Source organism: Dermacentor andersoni, chromosome 4, assembly GCF_023375885.2.
Source record: "Dermacentor andersoni chromosome 4, qqDerAnde1_hic_scaffold, whole genome shotgun sequence".
Classification (NCBI taxonomy): Eukaryota; Metazoa; Arthropoda; class Arachnida; order Ixodida; family Ixodidae; genus Dermacentor; species Dermacentor andersoni.
Window position 1 is genome coordinate 178,542,437 of NC_092817.1, and position 20,038 is coordinate 178,562,474.

Genomic DNA, 20,038 nt, shown 5'->3' on the forward strand with positions numbered 1-20,038 from the left:
TCGGCACAGTTCTGACTGGTGTTTGAGAAGTCTGTTGCCTGACTGTAGGGTTAGTGTTGCCCGACTACCTGCCAAATGTAAGAGGGAAAACACCGTCAAATATAACGAACGGAACAACGCCGTTTCCGAGGCGCACAGTGTCACGAGACCGGGAGCTTAACACATGCGCACTCTCAAAGCTCGAGGTAGTTCCATACTCCAAAAGCTCCCTCCTCCAAAAACAAGTGGTAGTGTACACCGATGCGGCAGAGTACCCAGAAGGGCACTGCGCAGCTGTACCAGTGAGCGACAAACGCGAGCTAATCTCGACCTCTAGCGTGAGACACTCTTCACCAGAGGAGGCAGAGACGGCGGCGCTTGCCCTGGCAAACACAAATGCAAAAACCAGAGTAATTATCACCGATTCTAAAACAGCAATGAAATCCTATGAGACCAGCAAGGTGTTCAAAGAGGCCGGAAATTCTTCAAACAGACAAGGAGAACGTACCCAATGACCTAATTAGAATAATATGGGCGCGCGCCCATAGTGGACTCACAGGGAACGAGATCGCCAACGAGGTCGCCCGAGGACTCACACACCGGGCCCCAGCGCAGGCAGACTACTCCCTGTCCAATAAGCGAGGCTTAACGACATACAGAGAAATTCTAGAACACTATAGAATGGGCAGGAGAACCCTCCCTTCCCCCCGCCCCCCCATAGATGTCTCACAAAGAAGCAAGCAGTTCTCTGGCGAAAACTGCAGACGGGTACTTTCACAAAACCGTATATCCTACACAAATGGCATCCTGAGGTGCACTCTCCTAAATGCAAAAACTGTGAAGCCTTAGCAATCCTAAATCACATGCTCTGGGCTTGCCCAGCGCTAAACGGTCTACATGGGAACAAAGTGTCATGGGAATCCTCCCTCCGTAGCCAGGAAGAACAAGCCCAAGAACATGTCATCGGTAAAGCACAGGCCGACGTCTAGGGGGGAGGTAGGCGGTGAATGGGGGAGCTGCGTCTCATCCCGATCATCCATACTCTCTGACGGGTGCAAATAAAGTGCTTTCTCTCTCCCTCTCTCTCTCTCAGGGCAGACCCAGTTCACCAACGGTACGAAGCGCTTTTTTTCGCTTACACACGGGATGAAGCTTTTGAAACGTGTTGTCGAATCTTATTACGCGCGATGGCTGCTGCGGGACAAAAGCGATTGCTTTCCCTTGCATCGACTATGAAAACTACAGCAAGAGCAGCGTTCTTATTCGTGACGGCACAAGGCGTTTACTTTCCCTTCATTAGCCTCGGGAATATCTTGGGGGTATTTTTCTGCTCGCGTTTCGGACACGCGTCCGAGAACTGTCGGATAACTTGGCGGCGTGCGCTAGGGCTCTTCCGTAGGCGTTGAAGCCGTCGCTTGATGTGAAACTTAAACGCGTCGTAGGACACTCTGGACACTTTGTTTTTCGCTGCGCTTGATGGTTGCAACGGCACAAAGCGTTTGCTGTACCGTGCTTCGCATCGGGAATATCCCGTGGCTTTCACTGCCCGCATTAGAGGCTTTTCTAAAACGCTTCTCGAAACGACCTGGCCGTTTTTTGTTTTTTTTTGCGTGCGTACGCAGTTCCTCACGCAACTGTGTCGCGAACCAACGCGGATCTGTTGCTACCTGCAAGTTATTCTCACTTGTACAATAATTAGTCTTGTCTGTCTCCAAGGGCTGCAGCTTAAGCACTTTCACCGCTTTCCGTCATCACAGCTGCATATTTCTAAAATATGTAGTAAATGCACTTGCAGCGTATTGCAGTGCAACCGAGGTATTTGTCAGGTGAATAGGGTAGCGGCCGCTGTAGTTCGAAATTTCGTATCTCTGCCTATGCATCGTTGGAGTGACTGCAGGGAAAGACGTTTTCGAAAAGAAAGAAAATCGACTCGATAAAGAGGATTTTCCACGGCAGGGGCTGTCAAGCAGCTCATAGAGGTCGTCTTAGAGGAGGTTGTAAGCGGCCAAATCTCGGTAGCCACCTTGCTTGGTGGAATTGTAGCCGAGATCATTGCAGATGCCGCAGTGCTACACCGCCACCTCCCTATATAATTCCGCCAGCCAGTGCATGTGTTGTTACTCATCTTGAACACTTTCTGAACCAGCTTTGTAGTGCTCCTCGCCGAGAGCCCCCTCCCAAGAGCGTATTTGTGCCAGATTTTCTCCCTTCGAGTCGGTTTCACATTCGAATCTCCAAGCTCATCAGCGGAAGCAAAAAATGAGCCTAGCTTTCCTTGCTGCCCGCGTAGCGTATCTGTCCCGCGGAGCTGAGAGACTTGCGTTCTGCATCTGTTGCATTTATTGCTTGACTGGTACTTTGGGCACCGGTGACTTTAAGTCTCCGCACCTCGGTCGCATCCTCGCTCGCTGGGATTGAAGCTGAGATCCTTGCAGATGCCCCAGTACTTTGACATCGGCGAGTGGCCTTACTCGTGTATGCTCCTCTGAAGTCCATCTGTCGGCGCCGGCACGGCAGGACTTCATGCACGAAGCCCCCTTCCACGGCACTGTCTCCCAGTATGTCAGAAATGTCGAAGATGCTGTGGTCCATTCATGGCGTCGCCACGGCTGCACCTACCGATAACTAGAAATCGCTGCGATATTAATAGAAGTCGCTACGTGGATGCACAAGAGAACGACTCTGATTAAATGGTGCCAAATAAAAAGATTTCGAACGCAGCCACTAGGTGAAGGCGAGGCATACCCCATCACGTGATCGTTCGCGTCATCCAGGTTGAGTCGACTTTTTCTGATATGGCATGGTTTTGTTCGACTCGTATACCTCGTGACGACGACAATGTTATCTGCTCCGCCTTCATGTCGCAGCTGCATTCGATATCTTATTTCGAGCGATTCAATCTGAGTCGTTCTCCCTCGCCTCCACGTAGCGGCTACATTCACTGTCTCCTTATTTGGTGTCGTTTCACTCGAGTTGTATGCATTCCATACAGCATCCACGCAGCACCTTCTATAAATATCACAATTTGTATATGATAAGAAGCCAGCAAACACTGACACCAAGGACAACATAGGGGAAATTACTTGTGCTTAATAAATTAAATAAAGAAACGATAAAGTAATGGAAATGAAAGTGGATTAAAAAACAACTTGCCGCAGGTCAGAGCCGGTCACAGCATTAGCTTTGCAGACCGTGTAACAGGGGTTAACACACAACGCATCAAGAACAATTGACCGAAGGCGAAGTACTGACTCGCTCGGAACGGCAACAAAACCTCACCGGATCTGGTGAGACCGCACCTTGGCTAAATGTGGTGGGTGTCCGCCAACGCGCGACCGTGGATCACATACTGCTTCCTTCGGCTAATGGAGGAAGTCGCCCACGGGTACACCCTCTAAGGCGACCTCGTACAGGTGCTTCACAAACCCTACTCTGGAAAATCCTCTCCTATGTCTCTGTTTTGATTGTTTTTGAAAATGGCTCTTTTTAGAGCCACTCCACTGATGCATCGGCAGAGTTGCGGAATTTCACGCTAGTCCTGCCGCGACCTTCTCCACCTGTAAAATTTCTCGGTAGCACTGCAATGCAGTCCAAGCGCAATCACTGCATAATCAAGCGATTTGCAACTGTGAAGACTGACAGCTGGGAAAGTGCTTAAGCTGCAGCTTTTGGTAACAGACAAGAACAAGCATTGTGCAGGTAAGAATAAGTAGAAAGCAGTGACAAACCCACTGCGGCGCGCGACCCAATTGCGTCAGGAACCGCGCGCATAGCGAGAAAAAAGTCCCGTGGCTTTTGCGACGCGTTTCAGAGAGGCCTGCAATGCGCACACCGTATACCGCGGGAGATCGCTGTCCCGTTGCAGCTATCGCGCCCGGCTAAGGAAAGCGCCATTGTTGTTCTGCGACGCGGCTCAGTTTCACATTCAGCGAAAGCGTTCACCCGTACGAAGGCGCCGTAGCGCGCGCACTCAAAACATTTTTCCGAGAGCACTGCGACGTGTGTCACAAACACGCGAAGCGAATTCCCGAAGAAATATGCCACGCGAGGCAACGCACAAGAACCCCTTCGTCTCGTTTCAGCTATCGCGCGCAGCTAAAGGAAGTCCATTATTGCGCTGCGACGTGTTTCAGCGAAAGCTTCAACCCTATGTAACGACCCAAGCGCGCGCAGAGGAAAACGTTTTCCGACAGTTCAGGGACGCGGGTCGCAAATGTGCGAAACAAAAGCCCCCAAGATATTCTCGGCGCGAAGCAAGGCAAAGTGACCAATTCGTCCTGCTGCGAAAGAAAGCGCTGTTGTAATTTTCACGGTCAATGCAAGACAAACATATCGCTTTGGACCCGTTGCAGCCATCGCACGCTATTATCAGGACGAGTGCATGTCCCTGGGCCCTCCAATGAACCCTGTCCTGTGGCAACCGATTGCAGATAGTGCTTGCGAAATTCCTTATTCCATCACCCTACCTAAGCCTCGGCCATCCTCAACTACTCTTCGCTTCTCTTAGCAACCATTTTGTAACCTTAATAGTCCACTGGTTATCTAACCTATGCATTACATGGGCTGCCTAGCTCAATTTTTTTCTCTCAATGCCAATTAGAATATCGGTCATCCCCGTTTGGTCTCTTATCCGCACCACTCGATTCCTGCATATTAATGTTAGGCCTAACATTCTGCATTCCATCGCTCTTTGCGAGGTCCTTAATTTGTTCTCGTGCTTACTTGTGAATCTCCAAGTTTCTGCTCCATATGTTAGCACTGGTAGAATGCATTGATTGGACACCTTTGTTTTCAATTATAGTTGTAAGCATCCAGTCACGATCTGACAATGTCTTATATGACATGTGCACTCCAACGCAATTTTATTCCTCTTTAAACTTTCTTCGCACGATAGGGGTCTCGTGTGAGTAATTTACCGAGGTAAACGTGCTCCTTCACAGACTCTAGAGGCTGACTGCTAATACTCAACTCTTGTTCCCTTGCCAGGCTCTTTATCATTATCTTGGTCTTCTGCACAACAATCTTAAAATTAAAAATTAAATTACGTGATTTTACGTGCCAAAAGCACATTCTCATTATTAGGCACGCCGTAGTAGACGACTCCGAAAATTTCGACCACCTGGGGTTCTCTAACGTGCACCTCCAATTAATCTTCAACCCCACTCTTACACACTCTCTGTTAAGTTCATCAATAATTTGTTGCAACTCGTCCCCAGTGTATCTGAACAGCACAATGTTATCTCAAACTGGAGATTGCAGAGATATTTGCCGCTCATCCTCACTCCTAAGCCTTCCCAGTTTAATACCTACAATACTTCTTCCAAGCGCGCAGTGAATAGCATTGGAGAGATTGTGTCTCGTTGCCTGACCCCTTTCCTTATAGGTAGCACTTATAGGTAGCTTTCTACTTTTCTTGCGGAGAAGTAGGGTAGCTGTGAAATCTTTGTAGGTATTTTCCAAGATATTTACATAAACCTCCTGTGCTCCCTGATTAGGGAATGTCTCTATGACTGCTGGTATCGCTACTGAATCAATTATGTTTTCATAATCTATGAAGGTTATATAGAGAGGCTGATTGAACTCTGCAGAATTCTCGATTACCTGATTCATCGCATCGACGCGATCCATTGTACCGTGTCCCTTCGGGAAACCTGCCTGTTCTCTTAAGTTGGCTGCAGTCAAGTGTTGCTTTTATTCTATTGCAGATTATCTTGGTGAATCTATTATACAACAGTGGCATTAAACTAAAGGGCCTTAATTATTCAATTCTTTAACGTCTCCGTTATGGTGGATTAGTATAATGATGGCATTGTTCCAGTTTTCTGGGGCCCTTGAATTCGTGAGAAATTTGATATAAAGGGCAGCAAGCTTTGCAAACATACTGTCTCCTCCTTGTTTGGTTAAATCGACTGGTATTCCATCATGTCCGGCTGCTTTTCTCCGTGTCATGCCTTGCACGGCTTTCTAACTTCATCGCAAGTTATAGCAGGAGCCTCTGTAACCTATTCATTACTACTTCGAATGGAGCTATCGTGGCTCCTCTGGGTACTGTACAGGCGATACATAGAATTCTACCTCTACCTTTACTATATCTTCGAAATTGCTGATGACATTACCCTGCTTACCTCTCAGTGCATACATCTTGGTTTGGCTTATGCAAAGTTTTATTCTCCCTGCTTTTATGCTGCGTGCATTTTATACTGCTTCTTCATTCTTTCTTAGGTGATAATTTGCAATATTCATTACTTTCTTTTTGTTTGTCAGTACTTACAGTTTTGCGAATTTTGTCAGATTTCTTGAGTTGGACACTTTCATTCTTTGCTATTTCTTTATTAGGTCCTTCGTTACTTGGGAAAGCTTAACTAGTGGTTGTCTTTGTGCCTCGCCTCCCACTTCAATTGCTGATCCTGAAGCCAGCCTAGATAGGGTTCATTTCATTCCCTCTATGTCATCTTCATCTCTCTGTTCTACAGCTTCATATTTGTTTGCAAGTACCAGCCTGAATTGACCTGCTTTTACCTTTACTGCGTCTTGGATGGCGTGTTTCTTCTTGACAATTTTTACTCTTTTTCTCTTCATATTGAGGTGAATCCTAGACCTTACTAACCTATGGTCACGGCGCTTTATTATAGTCAACACTTCTACATTCTCCACAGTACTAGATTGGCAGAAAGTATGAAATATATTTCTTTTCTTGTTTAACCAATAAACCTTTTCTATTACAAATTCTGTTGCTACGCTTGCTGATGAACGTGTTCATTATTCGCAGCTTATTCCGGTCCGCAAATTGTACCATTTTTCCTCTTGTGTTCAATGTCGTAGTTGCCAATTCCTTGTTAACCAGCTTGCGCGTTCGCCACTTTTGCACTGAAATCACACATGACTAGAGTATACGGAGGTTTGAACTTTTCTGATCAGTAATTCTACATCTTCATAAAAGTGTTCTATTTCATCATCATCGTGACTGGAGGTTCGAGCGTAGGCATGTACTACATTTATTCCATACCTCCTATTTAGAAGGCTTGACATCCGGGCCAGTTGGTACATAGTTGAAGGAAAACAAACAGTCACAAGAGATAAAGAACAAGAAATGTTCACACCACAACGACTGGTCGTTGTAATATGAACATCTCTTCTTGTCGCTTTTCTTTTGTGACTGTTTTTTTTCTCGTATTTAGTTTTATTGCGACTACAACTACCCTTTCATTACTGCTGTAAAATTACTGCTGTCCTCGTGGATTAGGAATCCTACCCAATATTGCTTCTTATCTCGGAGTCCTCTATGGCAGAAGACGTGACCGTTAGTCAGCACTGCATAAGCCTCACCAGTTCTTCTAAAATCACTAAGGCCACTCATATCCTAAACAATGTCTGATAGTTCCTTCAGAGTCCTGCTAAGCTAGCATCACTAGAGAGGGTTCGAGTGTTTAAAGTACCCAGGGCAAGCTTCCCGTGGTGGCATGTGCGGGTCCAGAGACTCTTAGCACCCTCTGCTGCGTTGCAGGACTGCCCGCCGCCTTGGTCAGGTGCTCCGCAGCTGCTGGGGACTGAGGGCGATTGGTAGATTGAAGGATTCACTATATAGTGAAGTGGTGGCCGAATACTGCACCAGGGAAGCAGCATTCCTCTTCGGGTGAAGGAACGTCTATTGTTTGAAACGTAGTGGGCCTTCCTCAATTAGTTGTACCTGGATTAGTCTAGCCTCACTAACTCTCAACATTTTTTGCCGCTGTGAGACGCAATTGCAAGCTTGTAGACGTGATGCACTGAATGTAAAGTTGAGCTTACCCCATTGAGATTAAAATAAAGAAACGAGGGTTTGAACTTCTGTCTATTGCAGCCGAGCGACCGAGATAGCTCCTTCGGGTAACCCTGTAGATGGTGAGGCCATCTTAGGGCAGAAATGTCTAGTCTAGAAGGTCCTGCATGTTTAAAAACTCGCTGATCAGGATAGGTAGCACAATATATCAGTGCTAACATCTATTCACGCATTAAGTTCGCCGAATATGTTTTCGAGATAGCATTAAGTAATCTGGATGTAGGTAGCCTTAAGAAGCGAAAATCTTGTCCTCTTAAAGAGAACGCCATCTCGGCATGTATACTAAAGGAGGTCCTAGGAATTTGTCCACTTTATATTATGTTTCCGTGCTGACTAGAAAGTGCCAGACTTATGTCCTTCTCGCAAATGTTACATGCCTGAAACCTCGCTTGATTTGTTTGCGATAGACGGGTTTTGCTGATTGCGATAGCCAGCACAAGATTGCATTATTTCTAAATGGTTCTAACGTCGGAGTGCCAGAATCTCACGTACGCAGGTGACCGTGAACACGGCTAGATACACGAGACGACCTTTAACAGCCCGTAAAACGAGTAGGGGAAGGAATGGCGGAGCTGGCCGCCTCGCTCAGCCAAAAACCCCCAGTGTCGTACACATGGATGTACGTAATGTTCTACAATGCGTTTGAAAAGCTTCATCCCGTGCGCACCAGCCACAGTGCGCGCAGCTACAGAAAGCGCTTCTTACCGCTAGAGAACGGGTCCCGCAACGCGAAACTTATTCGAAAGCGAGCGGATTCTGCAGCAACCTTAAAATATTATCTCGAACTGAGGGAGCGTGCGTGTGTTAAGCTCCTTGTCTGGTGGCACTCCGCGTCTGGGAAACGGCGACTTTGCGTTTGCTAGGTATGATAGCGTTCCTTCCAGTCAAATCTGACAGGCTGTCTTGCAACACTGACCCCAAAGTCTGGCAAGAGGCTTATACCACACCAGTTATAACATAACATAACATAACGACGAGAATGGAGCGGTGGTAACACAAGACCATTTCCAGAAATTAGTGAACGCTTACGCCACTGGCAGTCTGGAACTTGGCGTTGCTGGATCCGTGAATGGTTTCCTTAACATTTCCTTTTAGAGTACAACTCTTAGACACCTGTTTCTTCATTGAGCGTCGGCCCCGGCGTAGGCAAAACCAGCGAAGGAATGATAAAAAAAAGAGTGAACATGGAGCGCCGCGAAAGGCGGAAGACTGCGATAGCGTGGTGAGCGCGAGAGCGATAGCGGAAGACGAGAGTATGGCGAAAGGCTGACGAGGAACGAGGAGTAGTAAAGGCAAGGCGCAGAAGACCAGGACTCAAGAAGAAGAACACAAGCGACAGGACCGGCGCCACTCACAACTAAGTTTATTTTCGCAACAAGCCTGCCTTATGTAGGTTATTCACGGTAAGTCGCGCACAAAACTTTAGAAGTAAAAAACAATAATTTTTGAAGTTTGGAAAAGGCAGGTTCGAGCGTTAAATTGTGGAAGCCTATTTCAATAAAAAAGAGGGAAACGTATGCGTCAGCAGGCCGTCCATTATACTTAGTGATACGGAGATGACTTTTTAGAAGGTTTCATTTAGGCCTCATGTTAGAGTGATTTCATTTGGTTTTACCGTCTGTCTTCTTTTTATTTAACTAATTTTTATTTTGTTGACGATTTTGTAGTGGCTCTTAAGCTTTTGTTGCACTTCATTGCTTTTTTTTTTTTTTTTTGACGCAGACGCTGTTCTTTAGACCTTTATTGTTCAACACTTCTGTCCATTTCATTGTTTGTCACGTGGTTCTCTTTTTTCGCGCGGTCACATGTTTTATCAATTTTTTAGGTGAGTGACTATTAGAGATTTTAGTTTTGACGCAGACACTGTACTTAGACGCATTTTTCATGTTTTTTCCGTGTAATTCGTTGGTCATTATTCCCATAGTCGTGCGGGTTTTATCACTGACTGGGCCTTAGGCGTTTGAAATGTGTAATGTTGTGGATAGTTTGGTAGTGAATCGTAGACGGTACTTTTTATGTCTGGTTTTTGTCCCCGTTGGCTTGGAAAAAGACTATACTAGATCAATTGCCTCCCGTGCTGATCCTCGTGTGGTTCTTGTTTGCTCATTCGATATTATGTGCGAGATAAGATTCCTGGGTGGTCGATAGATTGCTGTTTTTTACTTCTAAAGTTCTGTGCGCGACTCGGCGTGAATAACCTACATAAGGCAGGCTTGTTGCGAAAATAAACTTAGTTGTGAGTGGCGCCGTTCCTGTCGTTTGTGTTCTTCTTCTTGAGTCCTGGTCTTCTGCGCCTTGCCTTTACTACTTTAGGCATGAACCAACTAGCCCAAGCAAGAGTTTTACTTGAACGAGTAGTTCCGCTCGAGACGTGCTCCACGGCGGTGACCCGCGACGAGAAGGCGACATAGTAGCTTGCGCCTTCACGCGGTCGCCGCTTATGTCATTACTAAGGCATGCGGCTAGCGGGTCCACCAATGCCATATGTAAAAACAAAGCGATTGCGTGGGTTTCTGACCCACTGTGCATGAGCTACTTTACCGGCGCCGCCGCCGCTGGAAAATGCGCGCTTCGCGAAACCCATGTTCCCGTGTTCGAGCTCTCATCCTCGGCAATCGGTGACGTAAACGATTGAAGTGCTTCTTCTTCTTCTGCTGCTGCTGCTGCTGCTGCTGCTGCTGCTGCTGCTGCTGCTGCTGCTGCTGCTGCTGCTGCTGCTGCTGCTGCTGCTGCTGCTGCTGCTGCTGCTGCTGCTGCAAAACCAGCTGCCCGAGCAGAGTTTCAGTGCTACCACCGAGAGGACCCTGACCTTCGGATCCGAATTATTTTCCTCACTACATCGGGAGTGGGAAACTTTTGACCAGCTTCGCTCAAATTTCTCAGGAGGGAGTATCGTAATAGTCGATGATATTGGGGGAGCCAATTGTACAGGCCCTTTTTGTTGAGGAAGCCTTCCAAGTCATGCGAGTTTGCGTCTCGCAAAAAACATCCTATGCAACTTCTCATGCAAGGTCACGCTATCTCTGCGACGTCTGACAACCGTCCATGACATCCTTCTGTCATGAGGCCGATGCTAAATTGGACAAACCGGTCGCTGCATTAACCAATGGCTGATGAGACGTTCAAATTCCTCAGGAACTGAAACCCACAGCAAGGAATGCGGATTCTCTCAACGTCTGAAAGATAGAACCTTTCTAAAGAAGCATGCAAACAAGAAAATCCGCAAAATGTCTGAAGTATAGGAAATAGCGGGTTAAAATTGGGACAGAGTTCGCGAGCACACGTCCACTTAACATTTTAAATAGCGAAAATTTTCATACGGATGTCCACGCGTGAGGATGTATAGTAGTACGTAACATGAGATCGCATGTAATCACATTGTTGCAATTCTCTTCCTCTTGTCTTCTTTCCTACATGTGGTTTCAGAACCTGGGCGCACCACACCATAATTGTTAATTGACGGGCAGCTCCCTGTAAATTTCGTTCTTGCTTATTTAGTCCTACTCAATGCTTAGTTTCCGTGTGTAACAGCTAGCACACTTCATCAATGCAGTTTGGTATGGTCCAGGTAATGTGCGAAATTACATTGAAATGATGGCATGTAAATTATGTGATATAGTCGCAGAGTGTACTTTGTCGACATTTATCACTGTACGAACTCACCGACAGGTGACGATGGCCGTGCTGTTCCCATCCCAGCTGCAAGCTGTAGTACGCGAGCTGCGCCGCACGGGACCTAAGTTACCCAGCTTGCGGACTATCGGCACAGGTGGCAGCGTGCTCCCGCCATCCGTAGCAGAAGCAGCCCGCGAGGCCTTCGGTAGTCTCGAGCAGTTGTCGAGGGGCTATGGCATGACGGAGTCCTGTGGCGGTGTCACGAATCAATCGAAGATTGGCGAGCACCTGGATAGCACAGATATTGGAGTACCATCGACAGGGGTCACAGTTAAGGTACAGTATGCTTTAGATTCCTAATACCACATGAAGCTGCTATGCCACCGGTAGAAAAAGTAGCGAAAAAAAAGCCTGCAGAAGCACCTCTGGGAGATATCTATGTGTACGTAGGTGTTGTGCCACTTGCTCATCTGCCGGCAGCGCGTAGGTCATTAGCAATGTTATGAAACTTGCTCCGGCCAGTATAAACGACCGCGCCGTGGCGTTACGAACTAATGCGGTGGGCGGTGCAAGGTGAATTGATGACGCCAGCAAACTACTGCAGGTTGTGGAGCCAGGCGCGCTAATGACGTTCCCACCAATATTAGCCATTCTCGCTCTTTAGCGTCTTGTTCATCCGTGCAGCACCATTAACTACCATGACAAACCGTACTCCAGTGGTGGCTGTGCACTGTATTCTTGCCGCTTAGGCCGCTGTGTATGGTACGACTACGGGGGCCCTTTCTGGAAGGCAATCTGCGATGGGGACATTGTGCGCCGTTTCTTGCCGCCTGACTGTTTTCTGCTGTTTTCTTGCCGCTTGACTCTCGCAGAAGCGAACGCGCGATCCCCATATTAAAGGCGATCTCATTTTACGTGACGGACGGACGGACGGATTTTCTCGTTGGGTAGCCATAGAAATGCTTACGCATTTAAAAAAGGTGGCGCACTGTGTTCTCGTTCACAAATGCTCCAAATGTTTAGCTCTTAGCACTTCGCGAATGTGACCTGGAAGCCGGCTGTGTTACGTTTTTCGAGAACATGTTTGTGGGTAAATATGCCTAGTAGATCGAAAGTTTTATTGATATCTTAAATCGCAGTGACGGTGCAAGCATCACATTGCACGCCTGCACAACACCATTCAACTGCTAAATCATGCTGCTTAGTCGTTTTATGAATGCGATAAAGACTAGTATGTACAATAGCTTGATATGTTAGCAGTATTGAGTAGTGGAACACGTGAGTGCACTTGCTCCTGAGTGCTCATTTTGTTAAAAAAAAGGGGTGGCTACTGTGATATGCGTAGAGTAGTTTAGTACTAAAAAAATACACGAGGAGATGTCTGAGTATTCCTGATTTGCTGCAAGCACGTATTGAAAGCCTGTATGTGGCTTTCAATTTGTAAACCTTTCTAAAGAGATTTCATTGCAGTAGGAAAGAACCGCATTGAGTCTAAACTGTGCGCTCAACACTTCGTGCATGGTAGCAAACTCCAAGACTTTTTAGGAATGCTAAAGATTACTGATCAGTTATGTATACTGCACCTTCATGCTACTAGAAAAAAACAAGAAACGTGAAAGGCTTTTCTGTTTATTTCTCGTAGGACCTCACTTTTTTATGATTTCAAAGTATTCTCAAAGTGAATACAGTATCATGCCTAAAAGTACCTTCTCTCACATATAGAAGTCAGCAGTGCTCTGCTTTTATTCCTAGGTGGTGGACGTGCGTACACGCGAAAAGCTTGGCCCACATCAGGTAGGGGAGATCTGCTTCCGGACGTTGTCAATGGTGAGGGGATACTACAAGCGACCCAAAGAATCCGCTGAGTTATTTGACGAAGAAGGATGGTGCAAATCAGGTGAAGAGTAACATCAACACCGCTGTTTCTTTTGGCATAGTAACTCGCATTGCTTTTTTGTGCGCGTCACAGCGTACCGTGCAGTGAAATTCAATCTGTTCGAGTGGTGATTCCAAATGTGGTGATATGATGCCGCCTTTACGAGGGACGAACATCGTGGGTGAACATGGTTGGCTTTGATCTAGTTCCGCTGCCCGCCACATTCTCAACGCAGCAGTCATGAAAACATCTGATGCTGCTACTTTGATGGTGCTTTTAAAGAAGCTCCATGTGATGCCAGCGGTTTGAATGTTTTTCGAAAAGTTCTCTAAAGCGCGTTTTGATCCAAGGTAAAATTTTATTTTGTTTTAATGTTATTGTGGAGTCGCAGTTTTAGTTTTATTCATCATGCAGCAAAGAAAAAAAACACAATCTAGGCATTCCAGCGTCGATAGCTGACATAACCCAGTCCAGTCACATACGCTCCTTCGTATACCCTATAAATGCCAAAAACAACCTAGAAATGCAATCGCGCATGTAATAGAGGGTGTTTCAGCGACCACTGGAAATTTTTGAAAGGTTGCCCGTGGCAGATAGCTCAATTCTAGTTCATGAGCTGGTCTAGGGGAAGCGGCGGATGCTACTTGCACAAATAATTAAAATGCAACATTAACTAATTAACAAGAATTCACTCATTATCTTTCGAACTAATTATCGAGTGGCCCATATTGCAATGTACAAATTCTAGCAGTGTGCTTCCCAAATCCACTTGTAACGAATTCTCAGGGTGTCACCGGTAGCGAGACATAAATTCCTGAACTGTGCGGAAGTCCAAAATCAAGATAGGGGCTGACAGATGGAATAGCAAGCACACTGTGGTATAAAGTTTGTAAACAGGGATAAAAACCAGCCTTTCTGAGGCACTTTATCTCTGCCCACATACTTTATACCACAGTGAACTGTGTGGAGAAATGCATTTGCGTTCCAGTTACTTGAGTGCTTGAGTGCATGAAACGACGTTCTGTCAACAAATAACCTGGAACGTCAATGCATTTCTCAGCAAAGATCGAGAATTTAATCTCGAAACTGGTGACCTCTTGAAAATACGTTCCAAGCGGATCCGCCTACCGAACTCCACGCCTGTAATTTGTAAATTGCAATATGGGCCATAAGGTAATTAGTTAAGAACTTAATAAGTGAGTTATTATTAAATAGTCGCTTTTGCATTTCCGTTTATCGCGCATGTATTGTCCGCTGCTTCGAGTAGACCAGCGCATCAAATAGAATTCTGATATCTGTCACAGGCAACCTTTAAAGATTTCTGAAAGTGTTCACTGAAACAGCCTGTATGCACACACGTGCACACACACACACACACACGCACACACACACACACACACACACACACACACATATATATATATATATATATATATGCGTGTGTGTGTGTGTGTGCGTGTGTGCGTGCATGTGTGTGTGTATTCACTTCGATAAAATATTGAAATGGTTACAAAGTAGTTTAAATGTTACTTTTACGGTGCAAGCGCGTAAATTCACTCACGAGGCGGGGGTTCGGGTTGTCGGTCACACGGTGAAATCTAGGAGTGGGCGAATATTTGATAATTTGCAATAACGAATCGAACAATCCCATACTTGAGTTGGTATTCGAATCGTATTAACCTCTATCTATGAACAACACATAGTATTCGATTAGTTTTGGGTTATTTCAAATTGCTTCACGTGCGCGATAAAACATAACATTGGAGCAACAGTGCGCAACAAATTTATCCCTGTGGCCATAGTTGATATAAAACACCGGGAACTTCGTAGTAGAACAGGAAAAGTGACTCATCAATGAGTCCAGACTATGCAAATAAACTCATCAGTAAACTCATCAAACTCCAGTTATGCTTTTAATTAACAATGCTTCATAACCTACAATGAGATGGCCGAAACTTCCTAAAGTTGCGAATATACCAAGACGTGAAGACAGTTACATAGTAATGGTAAGATCAGCTGGTTAAAATAATAAATCAATTGAAAAGTACTGGATTTGATTCGATTCGCTTCTTTCTCTATTTCATTCGTATTCAATTCCGTGTCAAAAGTACTATTCACACAACCCTACTTAAATCCTGAATTAGGTGACCGGTCCAATAAGACAGGACAGATTCGAAATTCAACCTATGCTTCGGAACTTTAAGTCAAATTATAAAGACCACATATATGTGTGTGTTATATATAGGGGCATTCTAGAGCGAAATCACGTAGGCCCACTCAATTTTGAATAAAACCTACTAAGTATTTTCATATTATATTGTTACACCATATGTATTAGATTTTATCATTGCATAATACCTGGTTATGGAATTTCCTTTGTTTGCTTTCGTGTTCTTGTAAAAATTATTGTCTAGCACCCCTCATATAATACTCCTACAAGAAGCCTTCGAGGTAATTGTAAATAAATAAATAAACATCCAGTTGCCTTGTCAAGTAGCGCTATTGCGCTGCTTGTTCCTAGCCAAGGTATGTGACGCGTCGGGGGACAACAAACTTCGTCGTTTTGCCGAGAACGCGCAGCAGAACTTGTTGAATGAGTTTTCAGGATGATTTCTGAGACACAATATTTGAAGAATTTTGGAACAGTGTGGTGAACGTTCTGGCCAACATAATTTTGTGCGCGGATTTTGGATCGTATCAATGGGATTCGTAATTCATGAGCAGTGGGGCTTGGCTTTGACCAGCTTGGGCGTCTAGGCCCAAGGTGTTCGTGGTGTTTGCATCATCATCACTCCAGTGTTATCCCCCGACTCGCGTCATGGTGTCATGACGACGTCATCTCAGCCATACAATCTTTATACAATCGTTCCCCCGTCGCCGTGGTGCTGTCGTGGTCGTTCCAACGTCAGCACTCCAGCTTATTCATGAACATCCTGCCTAACACCCAAGAACTGCAGTCTTTATCAGAGAAGTTATTGGCTGCACTCTGCAAATACTACTTGAGCAGCAGCCTTACCATTTATGAAGGAAGTTTAAAAGCGCTGAAAAACGGTGAAAACAATGAAAACCGGTGAAAAACGCTGAAAATCAATTTATTATAAAAGAATAGCTTAGAGGTAGGAATTTCAAGACAGGTGTGCAAATATACAAGCCTGTTGCGTTCGTGGTATTGAGTCGTAGCTGCAGGACGCGAATTGTAGTATGAGGGTTACCCACGTCACACGCCTTCATCCATATCTGCCGCCAAATTTAGTTTCTCAAGGTTTTCTCCTTTGTTATTGTTTGTTTCGCAAAATCTAAATGATTACATGCAAGCGGTAACTAAAAAAACCTGCGACTCGGTCTGCCTGACATTAGCAGAAGCAGTAGTGGAAAATCCGAAGAAAGAGGAAACGAAAATTTCGATTTAAAACTATACGTGCTTTTGGTGCGGTGCTTAGAGTGCTCGCCTACAACACGGCGGTCCTGGGTTCAAATCCTGCTTTACGTTGTGCACAGTATCTGTGAAATAACACGGTGTGCTTGTGTACAAACCCTTGTGTACTCGCTAGCGCGGGTTTACTTTCGAAAAACAGAGGTTGTCACATTTTTTTTTAAGAAGCTGGAACTACGGCCCGCATATTCTTGGGCCGCATAGGAAGAGCTGCTATTTAGTACTTTCGTGCCACATACAAAATGGTCCATTTCCTCGCCAAACTGCGTGGGAGGCAACTTTAATTTGAACTTTAATACCACGTAAGTATTACCCATTTATACGATTGGCGGCTTCGTAAGCACCGCTCTCTTAATATCTGCTTCGGCTGCTAATAAAAGCTTCATCTTTACGGGCCATATAAATGGGACTTCTTATACTGTTAGTCCCATGTATTTGAACTGCATAGTAAGCGTTGTTATCTTCAACTGTTCTCGTGGATATAAGCCAATATTATAAGCGGCACTTAACTGAGAGTCTGCTGACGTCCTGCCAAGACGTTCTACTTTTATGGCTGTCTTCATTATTTCCGACTGTCTCTTTCACCCATCATCGGCAGTATAAGAGTAATAGGTATGATGGATAAACGTTTCCACTTCAATCATATATTTCTGAATTGTCGCCACATTCTGTTTTTCATGCAGATTTCGAGTAATGAAGGACCCACCTTTCGCGGCTAAACTAATGGCGCTGCGTTTTTCGGTAACTTTTTTGAAATCCTAGTGGCTAGCCTCACACGCACATCGGAATGTCAAACATAAGGGAAAACGTTAATCGGTTTGTGGGTATCTGGACACCAGAACCATCGTCTCGCAGGGACCTAACATCAGCAGGCATTCAGGACCACTTGTGTAAGCGCTGCTTAACGCCAGGAGTTCACAAAATAAACTTATGTGGGGTACACGCAAGAAGGAAGCAAAAATTATCATGCTTTATGCGAAGTTAGGGTGCAAAAAGCGGGTTCGACTAGACATAGGTGCGATTTTTCGTCAAGTACTACTCCGGACTACATACGACCATAAGACGTTTTAATGTTAACTACGTTACCGCTTTTTCGTAACATAAGGTCCGTGTGCATCAGCACATTGATGACATGTGCTTTGGTGGCTATTCAGTGCCCGTTACACGGTTTATTTAAGTGCTAAGTAGCCGTTTGTTAAATTCCGGCTGTCAAAAGCCCCATATTCATCGGATAGCCACAACGAAAACTTAGAAGCAATACAGCTAGAAGTGTTTCGGCTGTGCTTGAGTCTTTTCAGGCGTCGAAATAATATGTAATGTACGTGTATGAGCCATACCTTTCTTGCTTCAAGTGTCTCAAGCTTTCCTGACTCTTTTGCGACAACTGAATCAGTCTTCGCCACCTAAGGACGTTCACCGGCATGTGCATGGCAGGCCTCGTCCACATATTTATGCAGCTCTGAATAAGCGCCTTTACGTAGCGTTTCCCCACCTAGGTAAAATATAAACGCGCTCTAAACCTTCGAGTTTTTTTCCAGCACCATACACGCACTGCCGCTGCATTTAAAAGCTCTAGCAATATTATTAGGCAGTCTCTCATTTTAGAGTATTTGACTTGGACTTACCGGCATCATATCTAAGAGCACACACACGGGCCTCTCAAAGAAGAAGCAGACTTCTGCATCACCTACGTTTTGTATGCGCACTGTCTGAGGCCTGCTTGGTCTGGCTGACAGAAACGCCTGGTCTGGCTGATGGTTGCCGAGGCTGTGGCAATACGTGTTCCACTACGCAAGGATGTTGCCAATTATGGTTGTAGTCCGACTCGATGGTTGTACTTCAGGTCATCTAGATGAAGAATGATCCCAACGGCGCGGTAAATGACTATTGCACAGCTTTGAAAACCACAAAACCATTGAAATATTTACCTTTATTTCTCAATAACTACACAGAGTCCTTATAGCATCGTACCCAAGTGCGGCTTTAATAGGAAACATAAAAACATTGCACCACGAATTCATATAATTTGAATCTCAGACACATAGGTAACATTTTACACTGAGTTAGGCGCCCCCAGTGGTATGACACATATTTTGACAATACTGCGATGTTGCTCCTGCATGTGCGGCCGGCAAAACAACCCATTTCGGAATAATTTTAGCGGCAGCTTCATGTGCACTATCCTCATTCAAAATCAGTGACATTACTCATATACACATGCATCAAAGGTCATAATTCATCTTTTCGGTGTACTGTTAGCCCTGCATACTTCATTAACTAAAATATAAAACTCCTTTTCCATCACAGTACCTGATAATGATACTGTTCTGAAGTCAGGCTCTTGTCTGCCACTGCCAGTATTGGTTAGCAATAAATGAACGGCTTTATAGCCAAGCTACTCCGCAACACAAACATACAGCAAACAATGTAATATGCCAAGCGGGTGTAGACTACATTCTGCGTATGAGACCCAACAAGGTGGATGGTGACGACTTCCTAAGCTGTCAAGAAAAGTATGGGCTTTCGGTCATGATTGCTTGGACCCTTTCATAGCTGTTTAGTTAGAGGCACCAATTTTAAATGTGGACGTCTTGCTAAAATGTTAGTCAGAGCGAACTAGGATTACGACAGCGCTATCAGCGGCAGCTGTCCTATCACTATCTTGTATGTTATGTCTCTTGTGCTTACTATCTGTTCATACGAGTATCTGCCTCTTTAATATATTGTATGTTTACTTCGTAAACTTCAGAAATGACTGCTGCGTTACTGAGGACAAAAAAGAAAAACTAACTCCCTTAGCCTCCTGGGGCATACACATATCCTGCATTCTGCCATCATCCTTCTGGCACTGCTAATACTGTTCGCACGCTCTCTGCAGGGGACGCTGGATACTACGACGAGGATGGTCATTTGTATTTCTGTGAACGCCTCAAGCAAATGATCAAGTGCATGGACGACCAAGTTGTTCCTTCTGAACTGGAAGATCTGCTACTCCGCGAGCACGCCAATGAGATCGCCGAGGTGTCTGTTGTAGGCCTTCCACATTCCGAATACGGAGAAGCTGCTGCCGCTGCAATCGTTGTCACAGAAGAAGTCAAAAAGGAAGACTTGACCACTCTTGCTAACCGGATACGGGAAACTGTTGCAAGTAAGATATTTACATAGACAAAAAAGTCCGCCTTCCGGTTTAACCCCCACCTGTGATTACAGGAGTATGTTGGGTGAAAATCTCCAATTACACCATGAAAGAAACACCCGGCATTTGTTTGGATATTGCACAGCGGGGAAGCACACATTATACAATTCCTTATAAAAA

General features: G+C 45.2%; 1 protein-coding gene across 3 annotated transcripts in view; it reads left to right on the forward strand.

The window, feature by feature from the left end:
* The window catches only part of LOC126530659 (luciferin 4-monooxygenase-like), a 110,309-nt gene that overhangs the window by 78,455 nt on the left and 11,816 nt on the right, over window positions 1-20,038 (forward strand). For all 3 annotated transcript variants that reach the window (XM_055070689.2, XM_055070690.2, XM_055070691.2), the window contains exons 7-9: window positions 11,468-11,749; window positions 13,166-13,310; window positions 19,601-19,870. In XM_055070689.2, coding sequence (XP_054926664.2) covers window positions 11,468-11,749; window positions 13,166-13,310; window positions 19,601-19,870 — 697 coding nt within the window. The remainder of the gene's footprint in view (window positions 1-11,467; window positions 11,750-13,165; window positions 13,311-19,600; window positions 19,871-20,038) is intronic.